The following is a 24,027-nucleotide window of genomic DNA, read 5'->3' as shown; positions in this document are numbered from 1 at the left end:
TCTGCCTCCACGATTGCTGGATATTGAAACAGCTCAAATCAGCCACTCACACCCATACCTACCCTCCCTCTCACACACACAGACACAAACAGATACCTCTTGGCCACCTGGAAGATAAAAGGGATCCCCCCTTGACTAAATAATCATATTTATTTCTCTAAAGGAAATTAGAATAAGGAAGTCTCGTACTTCTACCTGGTAAATCAAATCATACAGAGGATGCACAATAACGATGGGTTTATAGATCCTTTAGTCTTGTCCACAACAATAATTCTGGCCCTCTTACCTGCTACTACAGATGTTTTCTCTCTCATCTAGACTCAACAATAACAAACTGGCCATAGTCTCACTTTGATGGTGACGGTAATCATAGGGTAATTTCTATGTGCCAGACCCTATACATTAACTTATTTAATCTGCACAACATCCCTATGAAATAAGTATTATTCTGATTCTACAGACATTTAAGACGTTTAAGTCTTGCTCAAAATCACATAGCTAAAAAGTGTCAGAATTGCAATTCAACTTAAGCACATGGCATACACATGCTTACCCACTATACTGTATTAATGTGGAATGATTCAATGTCTAAGGCATCATCACCAAAAGGAAAGAGTAGGGTTAAAAAGAAGTGTGGGGCTTCCCTGGTGGCACAGTGGTTAAGAATCCGCCTGCCAATGCAGGGGACACGGGTTCGAGCCCTCGTCTGGGAAGATCCCACATGCCACAGAGCAACTAAGCCCGTGCGCCACAACTGCTAAAGCCCACACACCTAGAGCCCATGCTCGGCAACAAGACCGCAATGAGGAGCCCACACACCGCAACAAACAGGAGCCCCCCCCGCTCGCCACAACTAAAGAAAGCCCACGCGCAGCACGAAGACCCAACGCAGCCAATAAATAAATTAATTTAAAAAAAAAGTGTGGAAGACCCAGTGTTTCTCTCTGGTTTCTCCTATTCACTCCCTTGTCATACGTTTGTTGAGTACAGGTAATGTCCCAGTCTATCCTTGATCTGAGGATATAAAGATGAATAACATACAGTTACTGTCCTCATTATCCATTGAGAAGGAAAACCAGGTAAACAGTTGTAGGTCAGTTTGATGTTGTAATTGAAATGTATATAAGGTATTATGGGAGGACTGGGAAGAAAATAAAGCCCAAGGAATGCAATGCTTTTACTGAACTTATTGACAGCCTATCTCCAGGAGAATAGTAGATTCTCTAAGGGAGAATCCAGAATAGTTCCATCCTCAATTGAGAAGTTTTATGAAAGTAACTGTCTGCTTCCCCTTCCCTACACTAGGAAGGAAAAACACTTAACTAGGTCAACTCCATTCATTTCCTTGAAATCAGAGGATCTTCCTTCTTCCTTCCACACCTACAGCTCTATGAGCCAGGAGGACTCAGATCAATTTGGAGCAATTTTTGTCAGCAATCTGGAATTGGCTACCTCCCTGACATCTAGAATCCCTGAAGGTACATTGCTTGGTTTAATTAGAACCTCCTACATCTTCACTTCCAATTCCACAGCAATGAGACTTGAAGTTAAGTAGCCATAGACACATGGATAACTGGTAATTCCCTTGACCCCCTCCAACACATGATCTCTATTATTGAGACATTCTACCAAGCAGGCTTCATTGTATATACATGACCCAGGAGTAGAGAACCATGCTGTTTCCTCCACAACATCCAAAGGTTACCACGAGCTCCCTCTGAGAATACTTCAGAAAGCACTAGATACTTCCTATTCTTTATATTATTAAAAACCATGAACTTGAATTCACAGTACAGCAGTCAGTATAGGTACCAGTCAGTCACTATGTTTAGCTTCCTCGATGTATAGTGTCATAGGAAAGCCAGAAATTGAAAATACCTTAGTAAGGAAAAGCAACAAAACTTCATAAATAATCCAGGATAGCTAAAATCTCTTTTCTTTTGTCCTGAGTAACCAGGGTTCTTTCTTTCTCTTCTAAATAAGAATGGCTAATATCTTTGTAATAAAACTCTATTAATTTTTCAACCAAGCCAGGAAAGAAACAGGGTGTTTGGCCCCTGGCAACAAAATCTATGGTACTACCACTAGAAAGATCTAGAAAACAAGGTTACCTAACTCACCTTGAATAAAGAAGGCTATTAGGAGCTTCAGCCACATTGAGGTCTGAAGGAAAGAGCACCTTCAGATCTTTGGCCTAGTATGATGAGCTCAAGTAGCCAAAGATCAGGGCCTATGCACTACCCAGCAGATCACTATGGATGCCCAGGTTGAGATTAAAAGCCTCCTAACGACTGAGCGAGTGAAGGATAATCATCTAAACCAAGAACTGCTAGGAACAATATTTCTTCAGAGAAGCCATCTGTCTGGAGGACCTGGACCTGGAGTTTTTACTTAATGAGAAAAGATAAGAACATTATAACCTGCACTTTATTTATTTTAATAAATTTACTTACTTGTTTTTTGTATTTTGGGCTGTGTTGGGTCTTCGTTGCAGTGTGCGGGCTTCTCATTGCGGTGGCTTCTCTTGTTGCGGAGCACGGGCTCTAGGTCCGTGGGCTTCACTAGTTGTGGCATACAGGCTCATTAGTTGTGGCTCGCAGGCTCTAGAGCGCAGGCTCAGTAGTTGTGGCGCACGGGCTTAGTTGCTCCATGGCATGTGAGATCTTCCCAGACCAGGGCTCGAACCCGTGTCCCCTGCATTGGCAGACAGATTCTTAACCACTGCGCCACCAGGGAAGCCCCTAACCTGCACTTTAGAAAAGACCTGAAAAGCAAACAAAGGAAGGAAATTCACACATACAATCTTTAGAAAAGAAACATTTCTCCAAAGGAAAGAATATATAATAGTTTGAGGCAACCAATCAGGGATCAGCTGGTTTCATTTGCAGGAAAATGTCATACAGAGATAAATATTCAATAACTGGATACAGCAGGCCTTGAAGATAGCAACCATTGTTGTTTACCATAGGAGACTATAAATATTAACATATCTATGAATAATAACTAGCACTGCTGATAATGCAATAATTTTTCACCTTACATATACCCTCAGACAAGCATGATAGTGTCTTTGAATGTAAGAGACAATGAGTCTATGTGAAGGACTTAGTTCAAAGTACTGGTCTGTTTTACACCAACTGTCAAACAGGCCTCTCAAAACTCCTCTAAGTATTAGAAACAGTGACCTGGGGGTGAAAGGCTTGTAGCCCAGGAACTGATCCCTTGAGCCACCCAGATATCAATCCCTGACGATTTTGATTAATCCATGCTGACTAACCAGATTTGAATCAATAGAAATTATCTGTAACAAGAAACTAATTGTGTATTTAGTAAGTTCAGTGAAATTTTTGGTGGCTTTAAATTTATATGGAAAAGACCCTACTGACTTTTGAAATCAAAATTCATACCACCTTAAGGCAATATTGCCTTGGGTTATAATAACTTACGGTGTTCTACTTTCTCTCTTGAGTAATGTATGGTCTGAAGGCATCGAATCTGTTTACTCATAAACTATGAAAATTCTTTCATTGTTGTTTATGGAGACTTTAGATCTATTCACATAATGTAAAAAAGCTCATAACATGTACCTCTGTACCACTTTCATACACCATCCCTGTTTAAATGAAGCAGCAAATCACAGCCAATTTCAAGCAACGTTACAATCTCAGCTCAAATTATGCAGTGGCTTAGAATAGTAAAAAGATGTCCCTAAAGTTGCATCATCTTTAGGAGACAGAAGACCTCAGGTGTTGGAGAGCTGCTGAGAGGCAAAGTGGATGAACCAATGAACCAGTGCTGAATTTATATTGTACTTTTCACACAGGAAGATTATCTAGGCCTCCAGTACACCTACACGTGAATGCACGTGTGACATCTAACTCTTTTCACTTCATTTCCTTATGGACCATTTTTCTGGAAAAGAAGATGGAAAATTTCAGCCAGCCACAAATGGACTGAGACCCACCAATCTCATTTCACATTGAGCAGGTGTCCCAGACAGGGTTTGAAACCAAGCTACAAAGGTGAAAAAAAAAAAAAAGAAAATACTATTAGAGCTAAACAGATGGCCCTTCGTAGGAGCTATGGTACCAACTTAAGCTGGGTTTGTCTTAGTATCTAGAGTAAAGCCTTGCCTCATAGTTCTTTGCAATTCAATATTATTAAAATCCTCTTTTTAGCACAAACTGCTAACATATCTAATAGAAGGACCTTACTAATCATTTCTCTCGAGGAGGAGGAAAAAAGTCTAAAGGCCAGAGCTTGAGGTCACAGGTCTATGAGGGAAGGCAGCAAGGTCTGTACTTTATCAAATGCAGGAACCACAAGAAGCCTTCACCTCTTAACCAGGGTGCTCTTTTTGTGGCCAAAAACAGAACTGTTCAACCATTCTTTGCCTTAAGTGGATAAAAACCCCTTTGAATATTCACCAGAACCCTCTAGCAAGCCTGCATTCCTTATATTAAGGATTTTAAGCAGACTATTGGTATTTGTTCTGAATAGTTGCACCACTGAACCAAGCACACGTAGGGCAATAGGTGAAAGGGTAAAGAGCCCTTGTTTAATAGAATTTACATGCTGTGTGAGTCTCAACTGTTTAGCTGCCTGATAGAATTTTTATAAAGCCTAAAATAAATATCCATAAACTTAGCAGATATGCAGGAGAACTAAAAAACTGCTTGTTTTATTTCTTCAAAGGTCACACTCTTTTCCCATGACATAACAGTAAATAGCATGATAAAATGCCTTCAATATATCATAAATTATGGAAAATAACCATTGACTTTTCTAGATAGTTTGGGATATAAATACTTGGGACATTAATGTTATAGATGCTTTTCAAATATGAGCAAGAAGTATTGCCAAACTCATACTGTTCAAATAAATCATGAATGTGATAAAAATTAGAATGATATTGGCCACACTTAGAAAAAATGGTTCTAGAATAGTCCAATTTACTCATAAAATACATTGGGTTGAAATTTCACAAATTTGAAAACCATTGACAGTGGACCCAGGACCACTATTAATATATCTGGAAATCTATTTGATTTTGTCCTCTGATGTCTCCAGATTATAAATTCCCTGGTTCAGTGGCACCACTTAAAGATTCAAGTAATGCCCTCAGCCCACTAATGTGTTTACCAACTATCCTAACTAATATCATTTAAAAGAAATAACAAAGTAAAAGCATCCTTAAGAAGATACAACAGTAGTATCCTAGGCTCTCTCCAAAAATATTTATCTATTCTCTAATCCATATCTCCAGCCCTGACTTGTCACAAAGCCCCATTCCTGTGTATCATCTACATATAGCATATTTCCGGTTAAATTTTCCTCAGTATCTCAAACATTATAAACCAGGGGAAAGCAATCTATGACCTATGGCCAACTTTGGCCAGCAGCCTGTTTTTGTAAATAAAGTTTTCTTGAAACTCAGCTACCCATATTCATTTACATATTGTCTATGGCTTCTTTTGCCCTACAATGACACAGTTGAGTAACAGAGATCATACAGCCCACAAAGTCCTTTACAGAAAAAATTTGTCAACCTGTTATAAACACAAAGGAAAACTTAGGATCTTTTCCCCAAAACATGTGCCTCTCTTCAGTTCCTACTACTATAACTCTAAGTTGGGGGCTTATCATGATACATTCATTTTTTTTTTAATTATTTTTTTTTTGGCTGCGTTGCTGCAGGCGGGCTTTCTCTAGTTGCGGAGAGCAAGGGCTACTCTTCATTGCGGTGCGCAGGCTTCTCATTGCAGTGGCTTCTCTTGTTGCAGAGCACAGGCTCTAGGCGCGTGGGCTTCAGTAGTTGTGGCATGTGGGCTCAGTAGTTGTGGCTCGCGGGCTCTAGAACGTAGGCTCAGTAGTTGTGGCGCACGGGCTTAGTTGCTCTGCAACATGTGGGATCTTCCTGGACCAGGGCTTGAACCCGTGTCCCCTGCATTGGCAGGCGGATTCTTAACCACTGCACCACCAGGGAAGCCCATGACACATTCATTTTATGGCACAGCCTCCATTCTAGTTATATATTGTCACATAACAGGATACTCCAAAACTTAGTGACTTAACAACCATCACTGTTTTATATTTCTTGATTCTGTGAATCAGATATTTGGGCAAGATTCTGCTGAGCAATTGTTCCGCTCCATGTGGCATTAACAAGAGTTACTCATTGGAATTTATCTGGTAGCTGGCTTGTCTGGAGGGCTCAAGGCAGCTTCATTCACATGTCTGGTGCCTTCAATGAGGACAGCTGGACAACTGGATTCAGCTAGGCGCTTTTGCCTGCCCTACAGTCTACAGTTTTTGCTTATCTGACACCATTGTTCCTTGTGACTTTCAGTGTGTACATCTTCCCAATTTTTGAGTTTGTTGAGGATGCCTGTGCTTGTTTCCTGTTCCCCAGAGTTCCCAGCACAGTGTCACTCAATAAGTGTTGTCCTACTTAATAGGCTTTAACTTATGACCTATTTGCTTCAATATAATATCTTCTAGGTCTGACTAATTCCTGTTATCAGGGCATCAGGGCTAGGATGATCTGCACTCCTACATCATCCTAAGTGAATTTAGGAGCGCTTTTCTGTTTATTGCTACTATTACCTCTTGCCAGCCTGGACGAACATGTTATAACAGACAGAGAGAGACAAAGTCATTTGAGGTGGGGGTGGGGGAAGGAGGATGCAGGGTATAATTCAGTGTCATCTATGAAGTAGATACCAAATAAATATTAAATGAAGACGATAAGCCCACATCAGGACAGATAGATTTGCGTGGAGAAGCCAATGAATGAAAATTTTAAACATGTCACAGTCCTTTGGACACTTTTATAAAGTATAATTAATTCTGGTATTGAAGAACAAATATAATTTATAACTCTTTAAGTGAAATCATAATAAAGGGGAGAGAAAGTACTATAGAAAAGAAGTAGGTATAATTAGCTAATTTAAGATTCAATCTTTTAAGTATGTTCCACATTTCTTACGCCCTGGATCCATATTTTGTTTACTGTTTCCCCAGAACCTTAACAGTGCTGGAAACATGAAGGTTATTCAAGAAATATCTTGTTTGAAGCTATACTTGCCATCCTAGTATTCTATATGCTGTAAAACCAAATTAAATAGATGATGTTCCTGCCATCTAGTTGCAAAACTGTCTGAAGAAAGGGACTATTTTAGGCAAAATTGTTCCATTTGGGGGTTATATTTTGCAAAGTAACTACAAATAAGAAAGTTTGCTGTTATATTTACTGCTTTAGAACCAAAAAAAAAAAAAAAAAAAAGGATATCTATTTTGGACCAGAATATGGCTCAGTTTGAGTTTTTAAGGTCTGGTATACCTGACTTGGTTTCTGGTGTTCTAAGATAACATCAGAAGGAGCCTTGCCTTCTCTTACAGAAAAGCCTAATGGCTAGCTAATTTTGAAAACGAATTTCTTCCCTGCTGCTCTCCTTAACCAGAGAGACAGTCATTTGAATGCTTTACAAAAAAGGCCTCAAGCCTCCTCGTGTTTCACCTTCTCATTGCTCTGCCGATCATTTAGAGGGCAGACTTGTTCCAGACAGCTTTAATTAAACGGTACCAAGGATGCAGATAGATGTCAATGGAAATGATCCATAACATGAGGCTAAGCATGTATTTAACAGTGTTCCATCCAGTTCAATCACCTTCTAGCATTTCAGTGGCTGTATATTCATGTAGCAAAGAATGAATGTGTATGTGTGTTTTTTTTAATCCATCCCATTAGTGGCCATATGCTTGCGCTTCACTGGATACAAGAACTGTCTGCAATCTGCCAGGGATTTAGGGACATCAATAATTTGTGAATAGTCATGTTGGTACTGGTCGAAGGGTTAAGTGCTCTGCACACCAGGGGCACCTCTTAGGGGATTTGAACTCTTAGTTGACTGTTAGGAACCTTATCCCCTGTGAGGTTTCCTACTACATGCTGCTTGTCAGATGCATCCAGCTGTAGCTGGGAAGCATTATTAGCTCTGGGATTTAAAGATCTGTGTTAAGTACTGATAGAATGGTGTCTTTGAGTTAAAAAGCTGGGAGAGTACATTGTGGCAAACTCAAGGAGGTTTTCATGTTCCATGTTTAGGATATATTCTTTCCTTTTGCCTATTCTTTCATACACTCCTCGTGGCTAGATAACACAGCATCCTTTTGAGAAAGAGTTTATGTTTAACACTTGTTCCTACAACTTTCTGGTAGATTCTACTGTATCAGCCAAAGTAGAAAGATAAATGTCTCTTTAAAATAAGAGAAATTTTGCCATGAAAAGCTTTTCTTCCCATTTCCCTACCAGAGGGTGAAGAATAGGTAACATGAGTGAATTTTGAAGTTTGGTCTTCAAAAATTTTTGAAGTACTGGTCTTGCATGAAGATTTCTCAAATAGAGTTATTTTAATACTGAAAGCAACAGAGATTTTATAAAACCTTTTGCCTTATGTGCTAGCCTGTAACTTCATGTATACCTAAGCCTCGTCTGTCTTACTCACTGTTGTAGCCCCAGCACTTGGCCCAGTGCCTAGCAGATAGTAAAGTTAATAAATGCTTGCTGGGTGAAAGGAGGGAGGGAGGGAGGGAGGGAGGGATGGGAGAAAGGGAGGGAGGGATGGGAGAAAGGGAGGGAGGGATGGGAGAAAGGGAGGGAGGGATGGGAGAAAGGGAGGGAGGGATGGGAGAAAGGGAGGGAGGGATGGGAGAAAGGGAGGGAGGGATGGGAGAAAGGGAGGGAGGGATGGGAGAAAGGGAGGGAGGGCAGGAAACACTTGGGAAAATACTCTTGTATGTCTGACCTGCATGCAAGTAGTTGCTCTCTAGTATTTTCTAGAAGCTGTTTTGGATGTGGCAGTGGATGTTTAGCCATAAAACATGTTTCAGTAGTTTTAATGAATGTGGGTTTCAGAGTAAACTTACACTATTATGACCTCTTAGTAATACCAGCACTTAGTTTTCTTGTTGGGTAAATTATAGGAATAATTATGTTGTGATGACAGGTCTCCAGATTATTTTTTCTACCACATACCTAGATGTGATTTTGTTTTAATATGACTGAATACTACCAGAGTAAGGCATATTGCAGTTTCTTAAAGGAGGGTAATGATGGTTAAGCACAGGGATCTTTAGTCTTTCTCTCCTTAAATATCTAACTGATCTTAAAGACAGAGATAATTTGTCTAGCTGACAGCTGATATTCTATGTGTGTTTGTTTCCAGTAATTCCAGCCTTCTTACCCTGGAGTAGTTTTATCCATCCCTTAATTGTCCCTAGCTGATGTACAGAAGGTTTTTTAAAACTTCTTAACTGCACAATGAGGCCTCAGTGGACACCTAGATTGTGTCTGCTTGGGAAGATGCCAAGCACTAATGAGTATTTTGTTTAATGTAATGGAAACTGAAAGTGCATGGGTCTTCCTTGACTGATCAATGCCCACTTCTGTTGTTTGAATGTATCTATACATTCTGAATTCTAGAAGAAAGGTCACAAGGGGACAGACCACTTAGTGTCTGCCTAAGAAGGACTTGAAGATTCAGAACTTGTGTTTATATGGAGCTCAGTATAGGTAGAAAGTACTTGAATTAATACTTCAGCCCCTCCTCCTCTGTTCAGGTATGCCATCCTTTCTTTCAAACCCAAATTCCATAGTCTTAAACATTTTCATGTTAATTTTAAAATGTTCATGTTAACTTATTCCCTAATTATTATTTTTTAAAATTATGTTGTTAAATTCTAGCCCAAGCAATATATATTTCTAAGTAATTATCTATTTCATCATTATTTTATTATTATAACATAATTGGTATATATTTACTTTATTGTTTGCTTTTTTCAAGTTTAAGTCACAATGTGTTCAATACAAATTTTAAAATAAATAATTAAAACACTATTTCTTAGTTATATAAAAAGTCAGATATGCTGGAAAACCAACCTTAAGCAACTCAGTAAGCAACATGATCAAGTATGTTTGAGTAAAAACTAATGATTTCCATGTGCTACTAATGCTCTACACACAACTAAGTGGAAAGTGTAGAGGGCGTTTCTGAGATTTCATTGAACTATATCTTGTTGAACAGATACACAGCTCCCTCTGGTTGTATTTATAATTTATAGCCTGCTTGAATGTGCCAGATAATTTTCAAAAGTAAAGATTTCAAGCTACTTAAAAACTCAAAAGAGATTTACCTCTCATCTAAAGCTTCCTGGGTTTAAAGATTTCATAAAAAGTCTGTGGTAAGAAAAGATGGGTTTTGAATCTGGAGAATGGAAATATTAATACTTCCTCAACTTTGAGTATAATGACTCACTTTCTCTTTGTTTATTTCCAAACTATCATCCTGCTTCAATCATACTATCACATGCCTTTGGAGACTCTGGAACTATGCCTCCCCAAGCCCCCCTTGAAATAGAGTTTATAATAGAAACCTTGCCTGACCCTTAATAATTGTTACTTTATGGAAATACTGCAATACCTAAACTAAGTTGCTTATTACACCAAACATGAAGTCCTTTGACCCTTAAGGTTCAATATTGATCAGCCCTACTTCTGTCAATACTCACCTCTAGTGTCAACAATTTTCAATGTGGAATAAATTCAGGAATGGATAGTCTTCTTAACCCACAGAAATTCAAAATATTTCATTCCTATGCATTACAATTTTTATCCAGTTAAATAATTTTCTTATTTCTTCCATACTCTGCATGATTGGAGATTGGGCATCATTGTGAATATATCATTAAATGTGATTACAATAAGAAGTTAGCTATAAATGATTCTTACATTGGGTACAGGATTCATGTAAAAAATTTCACTGATAAAATGTTTCTCTAAAGAAGACTTAAAGCAAATGTATTGCAAATTCAACAAAAGTGGCTGAGCTATTTTTCAATCCTGAGATCACGATGGGGGAAATGCTTTTAAAAAGAATATTCAAGTGCTTGCTTTGCACTTGGATAATGCAATAGCAGATTCATTTTTTTTTAAGCTGCCGTATTTTTCAGATTGTCAAATGCACATCAAAGAGCTATTCTCTTGGCAAATTTTATGAATTTCAGTTCCATTTTCTTGACAATTTAAAATTCAATTATTCCAATTATAACTAAAGGTCATTAGTCTAATGTGGCAACTTCGTGACAGTTTTAGTTACAAGAGAATTTCTCAGTTTAGAGAGGAAATTCTGCCATATGAGAAATTTTTATTTACCAAGAAGTTGGATGATATTAGAAAAGATTTTTGTTTTCTTCTTTTGGTTTTATTATTTATTAATAAAAATGTATACTTAGGGGATTGGAACCAAGATGGCGGAGTAGAAGGACGTGCTCTCACTCGCTCTTGTGAGAACACCAGAATCACAACTAGCTGCTGGACAATCATCGACAGGAAGACACTAGAACTCACCAAAAAAGATACCCCACATCCAAAGACAAAGGAGAAGCCAAAATGAGACAGTAGGAAGGGCACAATCACAGCAAAATCAAAGCCCATAATTGCTGCATGAGTGACTCACAGACTGGAGAACACTTATACCACAGAAGTCCACCCACTGGAGTGAAGGTTCTGAGCCCCACATCAGGCTTCCCAACCTAGGGGTCTGGCAACAGAAGGAAGAATTCCTAGACAATCAGACTTTGAAGGCAAGTGGGATTTGATTACAGGACTTCGACAGGACTGGGGGAAACAGAGACTCCACTCTTGGAGGGCACACACAAAGTAGTGTGTGCATCAGGACCCAGGGGAAGGAGCAGTGAACCCAGGGGAGACTGAAACAGACCTACCTGCTAGTGTCGGGAGGGTCTCCTGCAGAGGCGGGGGGTTGCTGTGGCTCACCGTGGGGACAAGGACACTGACAGCAGAAGTTCTGGAAAGTAATCCTTGGCGTGAGCCCTCCCAGAGTCTGCCATTAGCCCCACCAAAGAGCCCAGGTAGGCTCCAGCGTTGGGTTTCCTCAGGCCAAACAACCAACAGGGAGGGAACCCAGCCCCACCCATCAACAGTCAAGCGGATTAAAGTTTTACTGAGCTCTGCCCACCAGAGCAACACCCAGCTCTACCCACCACCAGTCCCTCTCATCAGGAAACTTGCACAAGCCTCTTAGATAGCCTCATCCACCAGAAGGTAGACAGCAGAAGCAAGAAGAGCTACAGTCCTGCAGCCTGTGGAATGAAAACCACATTCACAGAAAGACAGACAAGATGAAAAGGCAGATGGCTATGTACCAGATGAAGGAACAAGATACAACCCCAGAAGATCAACTAAATGAAGTGGAGATAGGCAACCTTACAGAAAAAGAATTCAGAATAATGATAGTGAAGATGATCCAGGACCTTGGAAACAGAATGGAGGCAAAGATCGAGAAGATGCAAGAAATGTTGAACAAAGACCTAGAAGAATTAAAGAACAAACAAACAGAGATGAACAATACAATAACTGAAATGAAAACTACACTAAAAGGAATCAATAGCAAAATAACTGAGGCAGAAGAACAGAAAAGTGACCTGGAAGACAGAAAGGTGGAATTCACTGCTGCAGAATAGAATAAAGAAAAAAGAATGAAAAGAAATGAAGACAGCCTAAGAGACCTCTGGGACAACATTAAATGCAACAACATTCGAATTATAGGGGTCCCAGAAGGAGAAGAGAGAGAGAAAGGACCAGAGAAAATATTTGAAGAGATTATAGTCGAAAATGTCCCTAACATGGGAAAGGAAATAGCCACCCAAGTCCAGGAAGAGCAGTGAGTCCTATACAGGATAAACCCAAGGAGAAACACGCCAAGACACATAGTAATCAAATTGGCAAAAATTAAAAACAAAGAAAAATTATTGAAAGCAGCAAGGGAAAAACAACAAATAACATATAAGGGAACTCTCATAAAGTTAACAGCTGATTTCTCAGCAGAAACTCTACAAGCCAGAAGGGGGTGGCATGATATACTTAAAGTGATGAAAGGGAAGAACCTACAACCAAGATTACTCTACCTGGCAAGGATCTCTTTCAGATTCCATGGAGAAATCAAAAGCTTTACAGACAAGCAAAAGCTAAGAGAATTCAGCACTACCAAACCAGTTCTACAACAAATGCTAAAGGAACTTCTCTAAGTGGGAAGCATAAGAGAAGAAAAGGACCTACAAAAACAAACCCAAAACAATTAAGAAAATGGTCATAGGAACATACATATCGATAATTACCTTAAATGTCAATGGACTAAATGCTCCAACCAAAAGACAAAGGCTTGCTGAATGGATACAAAACAAGACCCATATATATGCTGTCTACAAGAGACCCACTTCAGACCTAGGGACATATACAGACTGAAAGTGAGGGGATGGAAAAACATATTCCATGCAAATGGAAGTCAAAAGAAAGCTGGAGTAGCAATACTCGTATCAGATAAAATAGACTTTAAAATAAAGAATGTTACAAGAGACAAGGAAGGACACTACATAATGATCAAGGGATCAATCCAAGAAGAAAATATAACAATTATAAATATATATGCACCCAACATAGGAGCACCTCAATACATAAGGCAACTGCTAACAGCTGTAAAAGAGGAAATTGACAGTAACACAATAATAGTGGGAGACTTTAACACCTCACTTACACCAATGGACAGATCATCCAAAATGAAGATAAATAAGGAAACAGAAGCTTTAAATGACACAATAGACCAGATAGACTTAATTGATATTTATAGCACATTCCACCCAAACACAGCAGATTACACTTTCTTCTCAAGTGCGCATGGAACATTTTCCAGAATAGATCACATCATGGGTCACAAATCAAGCCTCAGTAAATTTAAGAAAATTGAAATCGGGCTTCCCTGGTGGCGCAGTGGTTGAGAGTCCGCCTGCTGATTCAGGGGACGTGGGTTCGTGCCCCGGTCCGGGAAGATCCCACACGCCGTGGAGTGGCTAGGCCCGTGAGCCATGGCCGCTGAGCCTGCGCGTCCGGAGCCTGTGCTCCACAACGGGAAAGGCCACAGCAGTGAGAGGCCCGTGTAACGCAAAAAAAAAAAAAAAATTGAAATCATATCAAGCATCTTTTCTGACCACAATGCTATGAGATTAGAAATGAATTACAGGGGAAAAAATGTAAAAAACACAAACACGTGGAGGCTAAACACTACGTTACTAAACAACCAAGAGATCACTGAAGAAGTCAAAGAGGAAATCAAAAAATACCTAGAAACAAATGACAATGAAGACACGACAATCCAAAACCTATGGGATGCAGCAAAAGCAGTTCTAAGAGGAAAGTTTATAGCTATACAAGCCTACCTCAAGAAACAAGAAAAATCTCAAATAAACAATCTAACCTTACACCTAAAGGAACTAGAGAAAGAAGAACAAACAAAACCCAAAGTTAGCAGAAGGAAAAAAAATCATAAAGATCAGAGCAGAAATAAATGAAATAGAAACAAAGAAAACAACAGAAAAGATCAATAAAACTAAAAGCTGGTTCTTTGAGAAGATAAACAAAATTGATAAATCATTAGCCAGACTCATCAAGAAAAAGAGGGAGAGAACTCAAGTCAATAAAATTAGAAATGAAAGAGGAGAAGTTACAACAGACACCGCAGAAATACATATCATCCTAAGAGACTACTACAGGCAACTCAATGCCAATAAAATGGACAACTGGAAGAAATTCTTAGAAAAGCACAACCTTCCAAGACTGAACCAGGAAGAAATAGAAAATATGAACAGACCAATCACAAGTAATGAAATTGACACTGTGATTAAAAATCTTCCAACAAACAAAAGTCCAGGACCAGATGGCTTCACAGGTGAATTCTATCAAACATTTAAAGAAGAGCTAACACCCATACTTCTCAAACTCTTCCAAAAAATTGCAGAGGAGGGAACACTCCCAACCTCATTCTATGAGGCCACCATCACCCTGATACCAAAACCAGACAAAGATACTACAAAAAAAGAAAATTACAGACCAATATCACTGATGAATATAGATGCAAAAATCCTCAACAAAATACTAGCAAACAGAATCCAACAACACATTAAAAGGATCATACACCATGATCAAGTGGGATTTATCCGGATGCAAGGATTCCTCAATATACACAAATCAATCAATGTGATACACCTTATCAACAAATTAAAGAATAAAAACCATATGATCATCTCAATAGATGCAGAAAAAGCTTTTGACAAAATTCAACACCCTTTTATGATACAAACTCTCCAGAAAGTGGGCATAGAGGGAACCTACCTCAACATAATAAAGGCCATATACCACAAACCCACAGCAAACATCATTCTCAATGGTGAAAAACTGAAAGCATTTCCTCTAAGATCAGCAACAAGGCAAGGATGTCCACTCTCACCGCTACCATTCAACATAGTTTTGGAAGTCCTAGCCATGGCAATCAGAGATGAAAAAGAAATAAAAGGAATACAAATTGGAAAAGAAGAAGTAAAACTGTCACTATCTGCAGATGACATGATACTACACAGAGAGAATCCTAAAGATGTCACTAGAAAACTGCTAGAGCTAATCAATGAATTTGGTAAGGTTGCAGGATACAAAATTAAGGCACAGAAATCTCTTGCATTCTTACACACTAATGATGAAAAATCTGAAAGAGAAATTAAGGAAACACTCCCATTTACCATTGCAACAAAAAGAATAAAATACCTAGGGATAAACCTACCTAGGGAGACAAAAGACTTGTATGCAGAAAACTATAAGACACTGATGAAAGAAATTAAAGATGATACCAACAGATGGAGAGATATGCCATGTTATTGGATTGGAAGAATCAATATTGTGAAAATGACTATATTACCCAAAGCAATCTACAGATTCAATGCAATTCCTATCCAATTACCAATGGCATTTTTTAAGGAACTAGAACAAAAACTCTTAAAATTCATATGGAGACACAAAAGACCCTGAATAGCCAAAGCAGTCTTGAGGGATAAAAATGGAGCTGGATGAATCAGACTCCCTGACTTCAGACTATACTACAAAGCTACAGTAATCACAACAATACGGTACTGGCACAAAAACAGAAACATAGATCAATGGAACAAGATAGAAAGCCCAGAGATAAACCCACACACCTATGGTCAACTAATCTATGACAAAGGACGCAAGGATATACAATGGAGAAAAGACCGTGTCTTCAGTAAGTGGTGCTGGGAAAACTGGACAGGTACCTGTAAAAGAATGAAATTAGAACACTCCCTAACACCATACACAAACATAAACTCAAAATGGATTAGAGACCTAAATTAGAGACCGGACACTACAAAACTCTTAGAGGAAAACATAGGAAGAACACTCTTTGATATAAATCACAGCAAGATCTTTTTTGGTCCACCTCCTAGAGTAATGGAAATAAAAACAAAAATAAGCAAATGGGACCTAATGAAACTTAAAAGCTTTTGTACAGCAAAGGAAACCATAAGCAAGGTGAAAAGACAACCCTCAGAATGGGAGAAAATATTTGCAAATGAATCAATGGACAAAGGATTAATCTCCAAAATATATAAACAGCTCATGCAGCTCAATATTAAAAGAACGAACAACCCAATCCCAAAATGGGCAGAAGACCTAAATCGACATTTCTCCAAAGAAGACATACAGATGGCCAAGAAGCACATGAAAAGCTGCTCAGCATCACTAATTATTAGAGAAATGCAAATCAAAACTACAATAAGGTATCACCTCACACCAGTTAGAATGGGCTTCATCAGAAAATCTACAAACAACAAATGCTGGAGAAGGTGTGGAGAAAAGGGAACCCCCTTGCACTGTTGGTGGGAATGTAAATTGATACAGCCACTATGGAGAACACTATGATGGAGGTTCCTTAAAAAACCAAAAGTAGAATTACCATATGATCCAGCAATCCCACTACTGGGCATATACCCAGAGAAAACCACAATTCAAAAAGACACATGCATCCCAATGTTCATTGCAGCACTATTTACAATAGCCAGGTCATGGAAGCAACCTAAATGCCCATCAACAGATGAATGGATAAAGAAGATGTGGTACATATATACAATGACTATTACTCAGCCATAAAAAGGAATGAAATTGGGTCATTCGTTGAGATGTGGGTGGATCTAGAGACTGTCATACAGAGTAAAGTAAGTCAGAAAGAGAAAAACAAATATATATTAATGCATATATGTGGAACCTAGAAAAATGGTACAGAAGAACCGGTTTGCAGGGCAGAAATTGAGACACAGATGTAGAGAACAAACGTATGGACACCAAGGGGGGGAAGTGGTGGGGGTGGGGGTGGGGGTGTGATGAATTGGGCGATTGGGATTGACATGTATACACTGATGTGTATAAAATTGATGACAAATAAGAACCTGCTGTATAAAAAAAATGTATACTTAATATTTCTTCCAATCTCATATTTATAATGTATAATATCTCATGCTTCACTCCCATGATTAACATCATCAAATTAATAGAAAATGCTTTCTAATATTGCTGGTTTTATCATCGTTATATTTTGTCTTAAATGTTTCTTTTGGGTTATATTCCTTTTCTAATTTTAAATAACCTTAACCTGAACATAATTTTCAGATCTAGGAAAGGACATTTTCATTTCAATCATGTCACAGGTAGAATTTCTGTTAAGATGAAAAAGCAGAAAAGTTGGAGACCTGGTAAATATTTTAACATTGGTTCCACTTGGTATGATAATGGAGAACTCCTCAGGCAAGACACACCAAAGAACCAGACACAGTGGGTGCTGGGTGTCAGGCCAGAACAAGATACAAGAGTCTTTATCCCTGTCCTAACCCCAAAGAAATTGACTTTGCAGTGGTAGATAAATGTATTCAACAACTATTGGCTGTGCACCTGGTCTGTGCAAGGTCAACAGTGAAAACGCATCATTTTTCTGTTTTTGCATTTTAGAGTTCCAGACACTGTTGGAGGCAGAGATGGACAAGATGGCATCTACTCTGGTTCTGGTACCTGTGACCCATTTACACAGAGGAGAACTTATCCATGTGGCATGCTGGCTTAGCACTTAGACCACCAAACAAGAACTCCACCACTCTGCTTAAGGAGCAAGCTCTTCACACTAACTGTTCTCAGCACCATTCTGAAATGTCTTTGTCTCACTGAGGCACAGCTGTCCTAAGGATTTTAATACTGCAATCCACAGGGCTTTTGTTAAGCAATAAGACCCAAAATGACCTTTTCTACCTAGGTATGAAGATTTCAAAACTATTCCCTATCAGCACAAACTCTCTGAACTTTTAGCTTCCTGCTAGAGCTGTGTAAAGTCAGCTTCTTCTGAACCACTGGTTGAAACTTGTAAAGGGACTGATTCTTCTGGTATTATCGTTTACCAATTGCATCATCATTATCACTTCTTGTCCACTGACCAGAGAGTTTGTACTTGTAGATGACAGTTGTATTTGCATTCTGTATGGCTTCCCTATCAACGCACTTTTGAGGCCCAGTATTTAGCAGAGAATGTTCTTTTCTATATAGCAGATTATTACTTGCATCCACTACTGTGCTAAGCATGCATTTTACCTGCATTATTTCATTTAATCCTCACAGTGATCCTCTATGGTGCAAAGAGATAAAAATGACTAGGACATGGTCACCACAAACTGAAGAACCAGGACTTGAACCAGGGTGGTCTGACATCAGAGCTCTCATTCTTAACCACTTCGTTTATACTGCTTCTGTAAGAATGGCCTTTCTATAATTAAAATTATATAATGGATTTTAAAAATCTGTTAGAAGAGTAAATTCTAAGAACATGAAAACTAACTCTTGGTCAAAATGAAAGTTTTTTATTAGTGTGCTGAAAATAGAGCTAGAGAGGCATGTACATTTACTTCTAATTTACAAGTTGGTACACAGGAGCAGAAAATGTAGTGATAAAAGACTATTTCTGTCTTTTTAGCCATCTAGCACATTCTTCTACCACCTAATTGTGTGGGTACATATTCTGCAGTGTCCTTCAGTATCCCTACCACAGTCAGAAGGTTCTGTGTATCTATTTGCATATATGTGATAAGGTTTATTTTGAATAAAGAGTGAGTGTGATTTCATTTTTCCCTGTGATATATAAACATGTATCAATAAAGATTCCTCCTGAAACTTCTCCAAGGAATGGCATGAATTTCCAATTAATCTCATAACTTGTCTTTAACTGTTTGGCCATATTCCATAATTGATAGATGTTATTTTAATTCAGATACAAAGAGAAAGAGAGAGAGAGAGGATATGCCCAGGCCAGAGAATGGGGTATACATCAAGTTTTAGACACATTTTGCTCACCTAGTCAATCAATGTTTTTTGAGACCCCAAAATACTTTGGCTGATCCCTGTGAGTGACTGTTATTGTCAGTTATTAGCAAATTGCAAAAATGACATGCCCTAAAAAAATCCATCAAATTGGTGACCAAACTTGCACAGGGTCTCAGACATCAAGGCTATCACTTTTCAGCCACAAGTGTGGCTGTCACCACACTTTTCAAGGGTGGGGGTCAATGGAAAACCACTTAAACCTCTATAAAAGATGGCTTTTAAGGAGCTGTTTCACTGATGGAACCTGGTGGACTGGGATAGAGAAGGCACTTGAAGTCTGAGTAAAGATGTGCAATGAAAGTGAAAAAAACATAAGGGCAGAAACTAAAGAAATATTGAGATAATAAAAACAATATATTTTCCTTCATTATTGCCTACATGATAGCATCCAAGTCCCTTCACACAGCATTCAAGGCCCTTTACAAGTTGATGCTAACCTAGTTTTCAGGTCTCAGTTCCCAGAACTCTCCCATGTGTTTTCTGTCCTGCTATCACACTGTGTGCTTTTTCCCAGTGACATGGCATACCTTCATGTTTGAGTGCCCCTGACGCCTTTCCTCCTCTGTCCCCATGTCATCTGCTTCACTAAATACCACTCTCTTTTTATGAAAATTCTGAAAACTCTCCTCTCCCCAACCTCCACTCACCACACCCAACAAGCAGAAGTAATTGCCTTCTCCCTGAGTGTCTCTAGTTCTTTTCATAACTTCTTTATCATGTTGACATGTGCTAGGAGTCAAAACACATCTCTTATTCACCTTGGTACACCTAACACATAGTCAGCATTCAATACACTTTTATTGATATGTGTTGCTTTTGTGTGTCCAGGCTGGTTTCCACTCCCTGGCTCCTCCGACACCCCTTCTCCCTCCCTTTTATTTTTAGAATGTTCTCCATAATAATGATGATGATAATTGGCATGTGTATAATACTCTATCAATTACAAGCACTTTCAAATCTGTATTAGTCTTCTAGGGCTGCCATAACAAAATACCACAGGCTGGGTGCCTTAAGCAGCAGAAATTTGTTTTCTTACAGTTCTGGAGGCTAGAAGTCCAAGATCAAGGTGTCAGTAGGTTGATTTCTTCTGAGGCCTCTGTCCATGGCTTGCAGATAGCCACCTTCTCACCTCCTCACATAATCACCCCTCAGTCTGTGTTGCTTGCATCATAATCACCTCTTACTATAAATTCACCAGTCATACTGGATTAGGGCTCACCCATATAACTTTCTTTTACCTTAAGTACCTCTTTAAAGGTCCTGTCTCCAAATCCAGTCACATTATAAGGTACTGGAGGTTAGGGCTTCAACATATGAATTTTGGGGGAACACAATTCAGCCCATAACAATATCCACTACCTGATTTATGCTTACAAGCAATAGCTGTAGCCTCTCTGTACCTCTGCACTATTTTCACAGTGAGCGTCTTCAAAATACAGCACTTCTATGCCTAACTCTACTCCTTCCAGCTTCCACAGTCTAGAACTCAAGTCTATTTATTTTGGAAAGGGGCTTTATTCCTCAATAAGTGAATAAAGACAACGGTTCCAAATTCTAGGGTTTCGTACAGAGTTTAAGTTGTCAAAAGCCAAGCTTTCATGTCAGTATAAGAAGAAAAAGAAAAGCTGCCCATTTTTTAGCACTGAGAAAATAGGAAACAAATATCATATTTGGGGGAGGGTTTTGCAGTCATTAAAAGCTTGAGAAAGGGATCTAGAAGTACATATATTAGCCATTTCAACTGGACAAATGCTGGCCTAGTTAAGAAGGATGACTGATACTTACTACTGAGTACATTAGCCTACACTCTGACCCTGGGACCTATGAAACACCCACCGACATGAATGGCTCCTTTTATGTGAAGAAATGTGCTAACTTTTCAAAAGGGTCTTGATTCCAGGCCAAAGTGAGGAGCATCGTGCGTACTACAGTATATTGACTAAAGCCTCCTTAGAATTGTTGCCACATTAGTCAGGGGTAAGCAGGGCACTCTTAAGCAGTATGAAGACACTAGGTTTTGCAGGTCTCACCCATTTCTGTCTCCTCCGTCATAAATCACTCTCATACTGTGTCCAGAAAAAGCAATCACCTGCAATCCAATGCATTTCAGCACTGCATTTGAGCTCCAGGCAGAAGACACAGTGGATGAAACATTAACCGTGACCTAGATTTGGAGCTGGCCCAATGTTGGGCCTGCCTTACTTCAGAAGGGGAGTCACTATCCCCTGTCCTCTTTTCACTCAAGTGTTGAAAAGTGGGGAAACAATGCAAAGGTTCAAGACATGATCATATGATAACTCCTCTCTAATCAAGAATCATTTCCCTTCCTTTTATGAGGTGGAAAAAACTGAAATCATCCCTGTGAGGGGCTGCTGATTCTACCCTTACCAAACCACTATATTCTTCTCTCCCCCTTTATTCTCCCTTTCACTTCCTCAGGATTTTAACAGAAACAGTTTATATCAGTATGGTGATGCAACTTATGTGTGTAAATAAATGCAAATAGCTATTAAATGTTCAGGAAGTAGCATAACCATTTTTTTTAACACAATTTATACTGGTGAGTATTTTTTCATAATTTTCCAGATCTGCTGCCAAAGAGCATTTCCCAGAGATCTTTGTAGCAATGCATACGTCCAGACTATGGTTGCAAGAAATCCAGGATGCTGTATAGACGGGATCACCTTCAGGGTTTGAAATTTAAGAAATTTTTGCCATTAGGTGATAGACCTTCACATCAATATTTAGCTAGCAAGGTTTTGATCTTGGGGTACACAAATATATATTTGACTTTTGGTCTGGAATCTTCTAAAAATATATATTTGGGCCAATTTTATTGTTCCCTTGATTAACCATGCCCTCTTTTCAGAATAATTTAGGTTTTAGTGATTATATCAGAATTAGTCTGTGCTCCTTCAGATGGCCAACAGGCACATGAAAAGATACTCAATATCACTAATTATTAAAGAAATGCAAACCCAAACTATAATAAGGTACCACCTCACACGAGCCAGAATAGCTATCATCAAAAAGTCTACAAATAATAAATGCTGGAGAGGGTGTGGAGAAAAGGGAACCCTCCTACACTATTGGTGGGAATGTAAATTGGTGCACCCACTATGGAGAACGGTATGGAGCTTCCTTAAAAAACTAAAAACTGAGTTACCATATGATCAGCAATCCCACTCCTGGGCATATATCCAGATAAAACTCTAATTAGAAAAGATACATGTACCCCAATGTTCATAGCAGCACTATTTACAGTAGCCAAGACATGGAAGCTAAATGTCCATCAACAGATGAATGGATAAAGAAGATGTGGCAGATGTATATAATGGAATATCACTCCACCACAAAAAATAATGAAATAATGCCATTTGCAGGAACATGGATGGACCCAGAGATTATCACACTAAGTCAGTCAGAAAAGGCAAATATATGACATCATTTATATGTGGAATCTAAAAAATGATACAAATGAACTTATTTACAAAACAGAGATAGACTCATACACATAGAAAACAAACTTACAGTTACCAAAGAGGAAAGGCAAGGAGGGAGGGAGGGATAAATTAGGAGTCTGGGATTAACAGATACTACTATATATAAAATAGATAAACAACAAGGACCTACTGTATAGCACAGGGAACTAAAATCAATATCTTGCAATAACCTACAATGGAAAAGAATCTGAAAAAGAATATATATATATATATATATATATATACGTATGTATGTATAACTGAATCACTTTGCCATATACCTGAAACTAACATAACATTGTAAATCAACTATATTTCAATCAAAAAAAATTAGTCTATGCTGATGACTATTACAGCATCCAAAATACAAAGCTGTGTTAGAAGACTCTATCAGTGCACAAAGTTATAGGCAGTTATGGGAAAGTAAGTATTTTTTTAATGAGTCTTTATTTCCCTCTTGCTGATGTATATCAGGCTGTGAAAATATCTATTAGTATTTTTTTCCAGATCTCTGCTGTGTATGTGCATGTCTGCCTAGTATGTCTCATCCTTTCTCTTATCACTCCTTAGAGTTCTGCCTGCTCTTTCTCTAATTGCTGGGCAGTAAGAGAGATGGACGGATCAGGCTAAGCAAGTAGAGCCTGCAGAGAGCAGAAACGGATTTACTAACTTTGATGATGGCTTCTAGAGAGTCCTTACCATACACATGGCTGGGTTGCCATAAAGCCAGCTGAGCCAATCACCCTAAATAGATTAAAAGATGACATAGACAGATTTTAAGCAGAAATGATTTCATTCTTTCCTCTCACCAGTTACATGGTTAGCTGTTTCGTGCACTGATTTGTTATACCACAGAGGGCTGCCTCACAGTCCCTGCCAGCCTTCTGAAATCTTGATGGTACTGGAAACTGACTGTCTCCTGGGAATGTGCAAGAAAGAAGGTCTGAGCTCCTCTCCTCCAAAGACACGCTTTTCAATCCTTTATCTCCTACTCATGTGCAATAGTCTATCAAAATACAGTGATTGAATAAAACTTTTATTTCAGATAACGAATGCACTGATTTAATTAATAAAGGGTTTGTACTACATGGTATTATAGTTCCCTAAATGAACACTGAAATGCTAAAATGGAAAAACTTACCATTGGTCCAAATTAAATCATAGCCACTTCTTTTAAAATGCATACCCTAATAAGACACCAACCCATTT

At 38.7% G+C, this 24,027-nt stretch overlaps 1 protein-coding gene and 1 long non-coding RNA gene across 2 annotated transcripts in view; one reads left to right on the top strand and one right to left on the bottom strand.

Moving 5' to 3' along the window:
* LOC132518933 (uncharacterized) overlaps nt 1-18,388 on the top strand; it is a 262,084-nt gene extending 243,696 nt beyond the window's left edge. Inside the window, exon 6 of the mRNA XM_060147013.1 lies at nt 17,921-18,388. Within this exon, the coding sequence (XP_060002996.1) occupies nt 17,921-18,032 (112 nt within the window). The 3' untranslated portion in view covers nt 18,033-18,388. The remainder of the gene's footprint in view (nt 1-17,920) is intronic.
* Nucleotides 1-24,027, bottom strand: part of LOC132518969 (uncharacterized) — a 140,193-nt gene that overhangs the window by 33,047 nt on the left and 83,119 nt on the right. Inside the window, exon 4 of the long non-coding RNA XR_009540079.1 lies at nt 2,454-2,764. This is a non-coding gene — a long non-coding RNA (uncharacterized LOC132518969). The remainder of the gene's footprint in view (nt 1-2,453; nt 2,765-24,027) is intronic.

Source organism: Lagenorhynchus albirostris, chromosome 1 (assembly GCF_949774975.1).
Source record: "Lagenorhynchus albirostris chromosome 1, mLagAlb1.1, whole genome shotgun sequence".
Lineage (NCBI taxonomy): Eukaryota > Metazoa > Chordata > Mammalia > Artiodactyla > Delphinidae > Lagenorhynchus > Lagenorhynchus albirostris.
The sequence above is the reverse complement of the archived record's forward strand: the minus strand, read 5'-3'. Positions and strand labels throughout refer to the sequence as shown.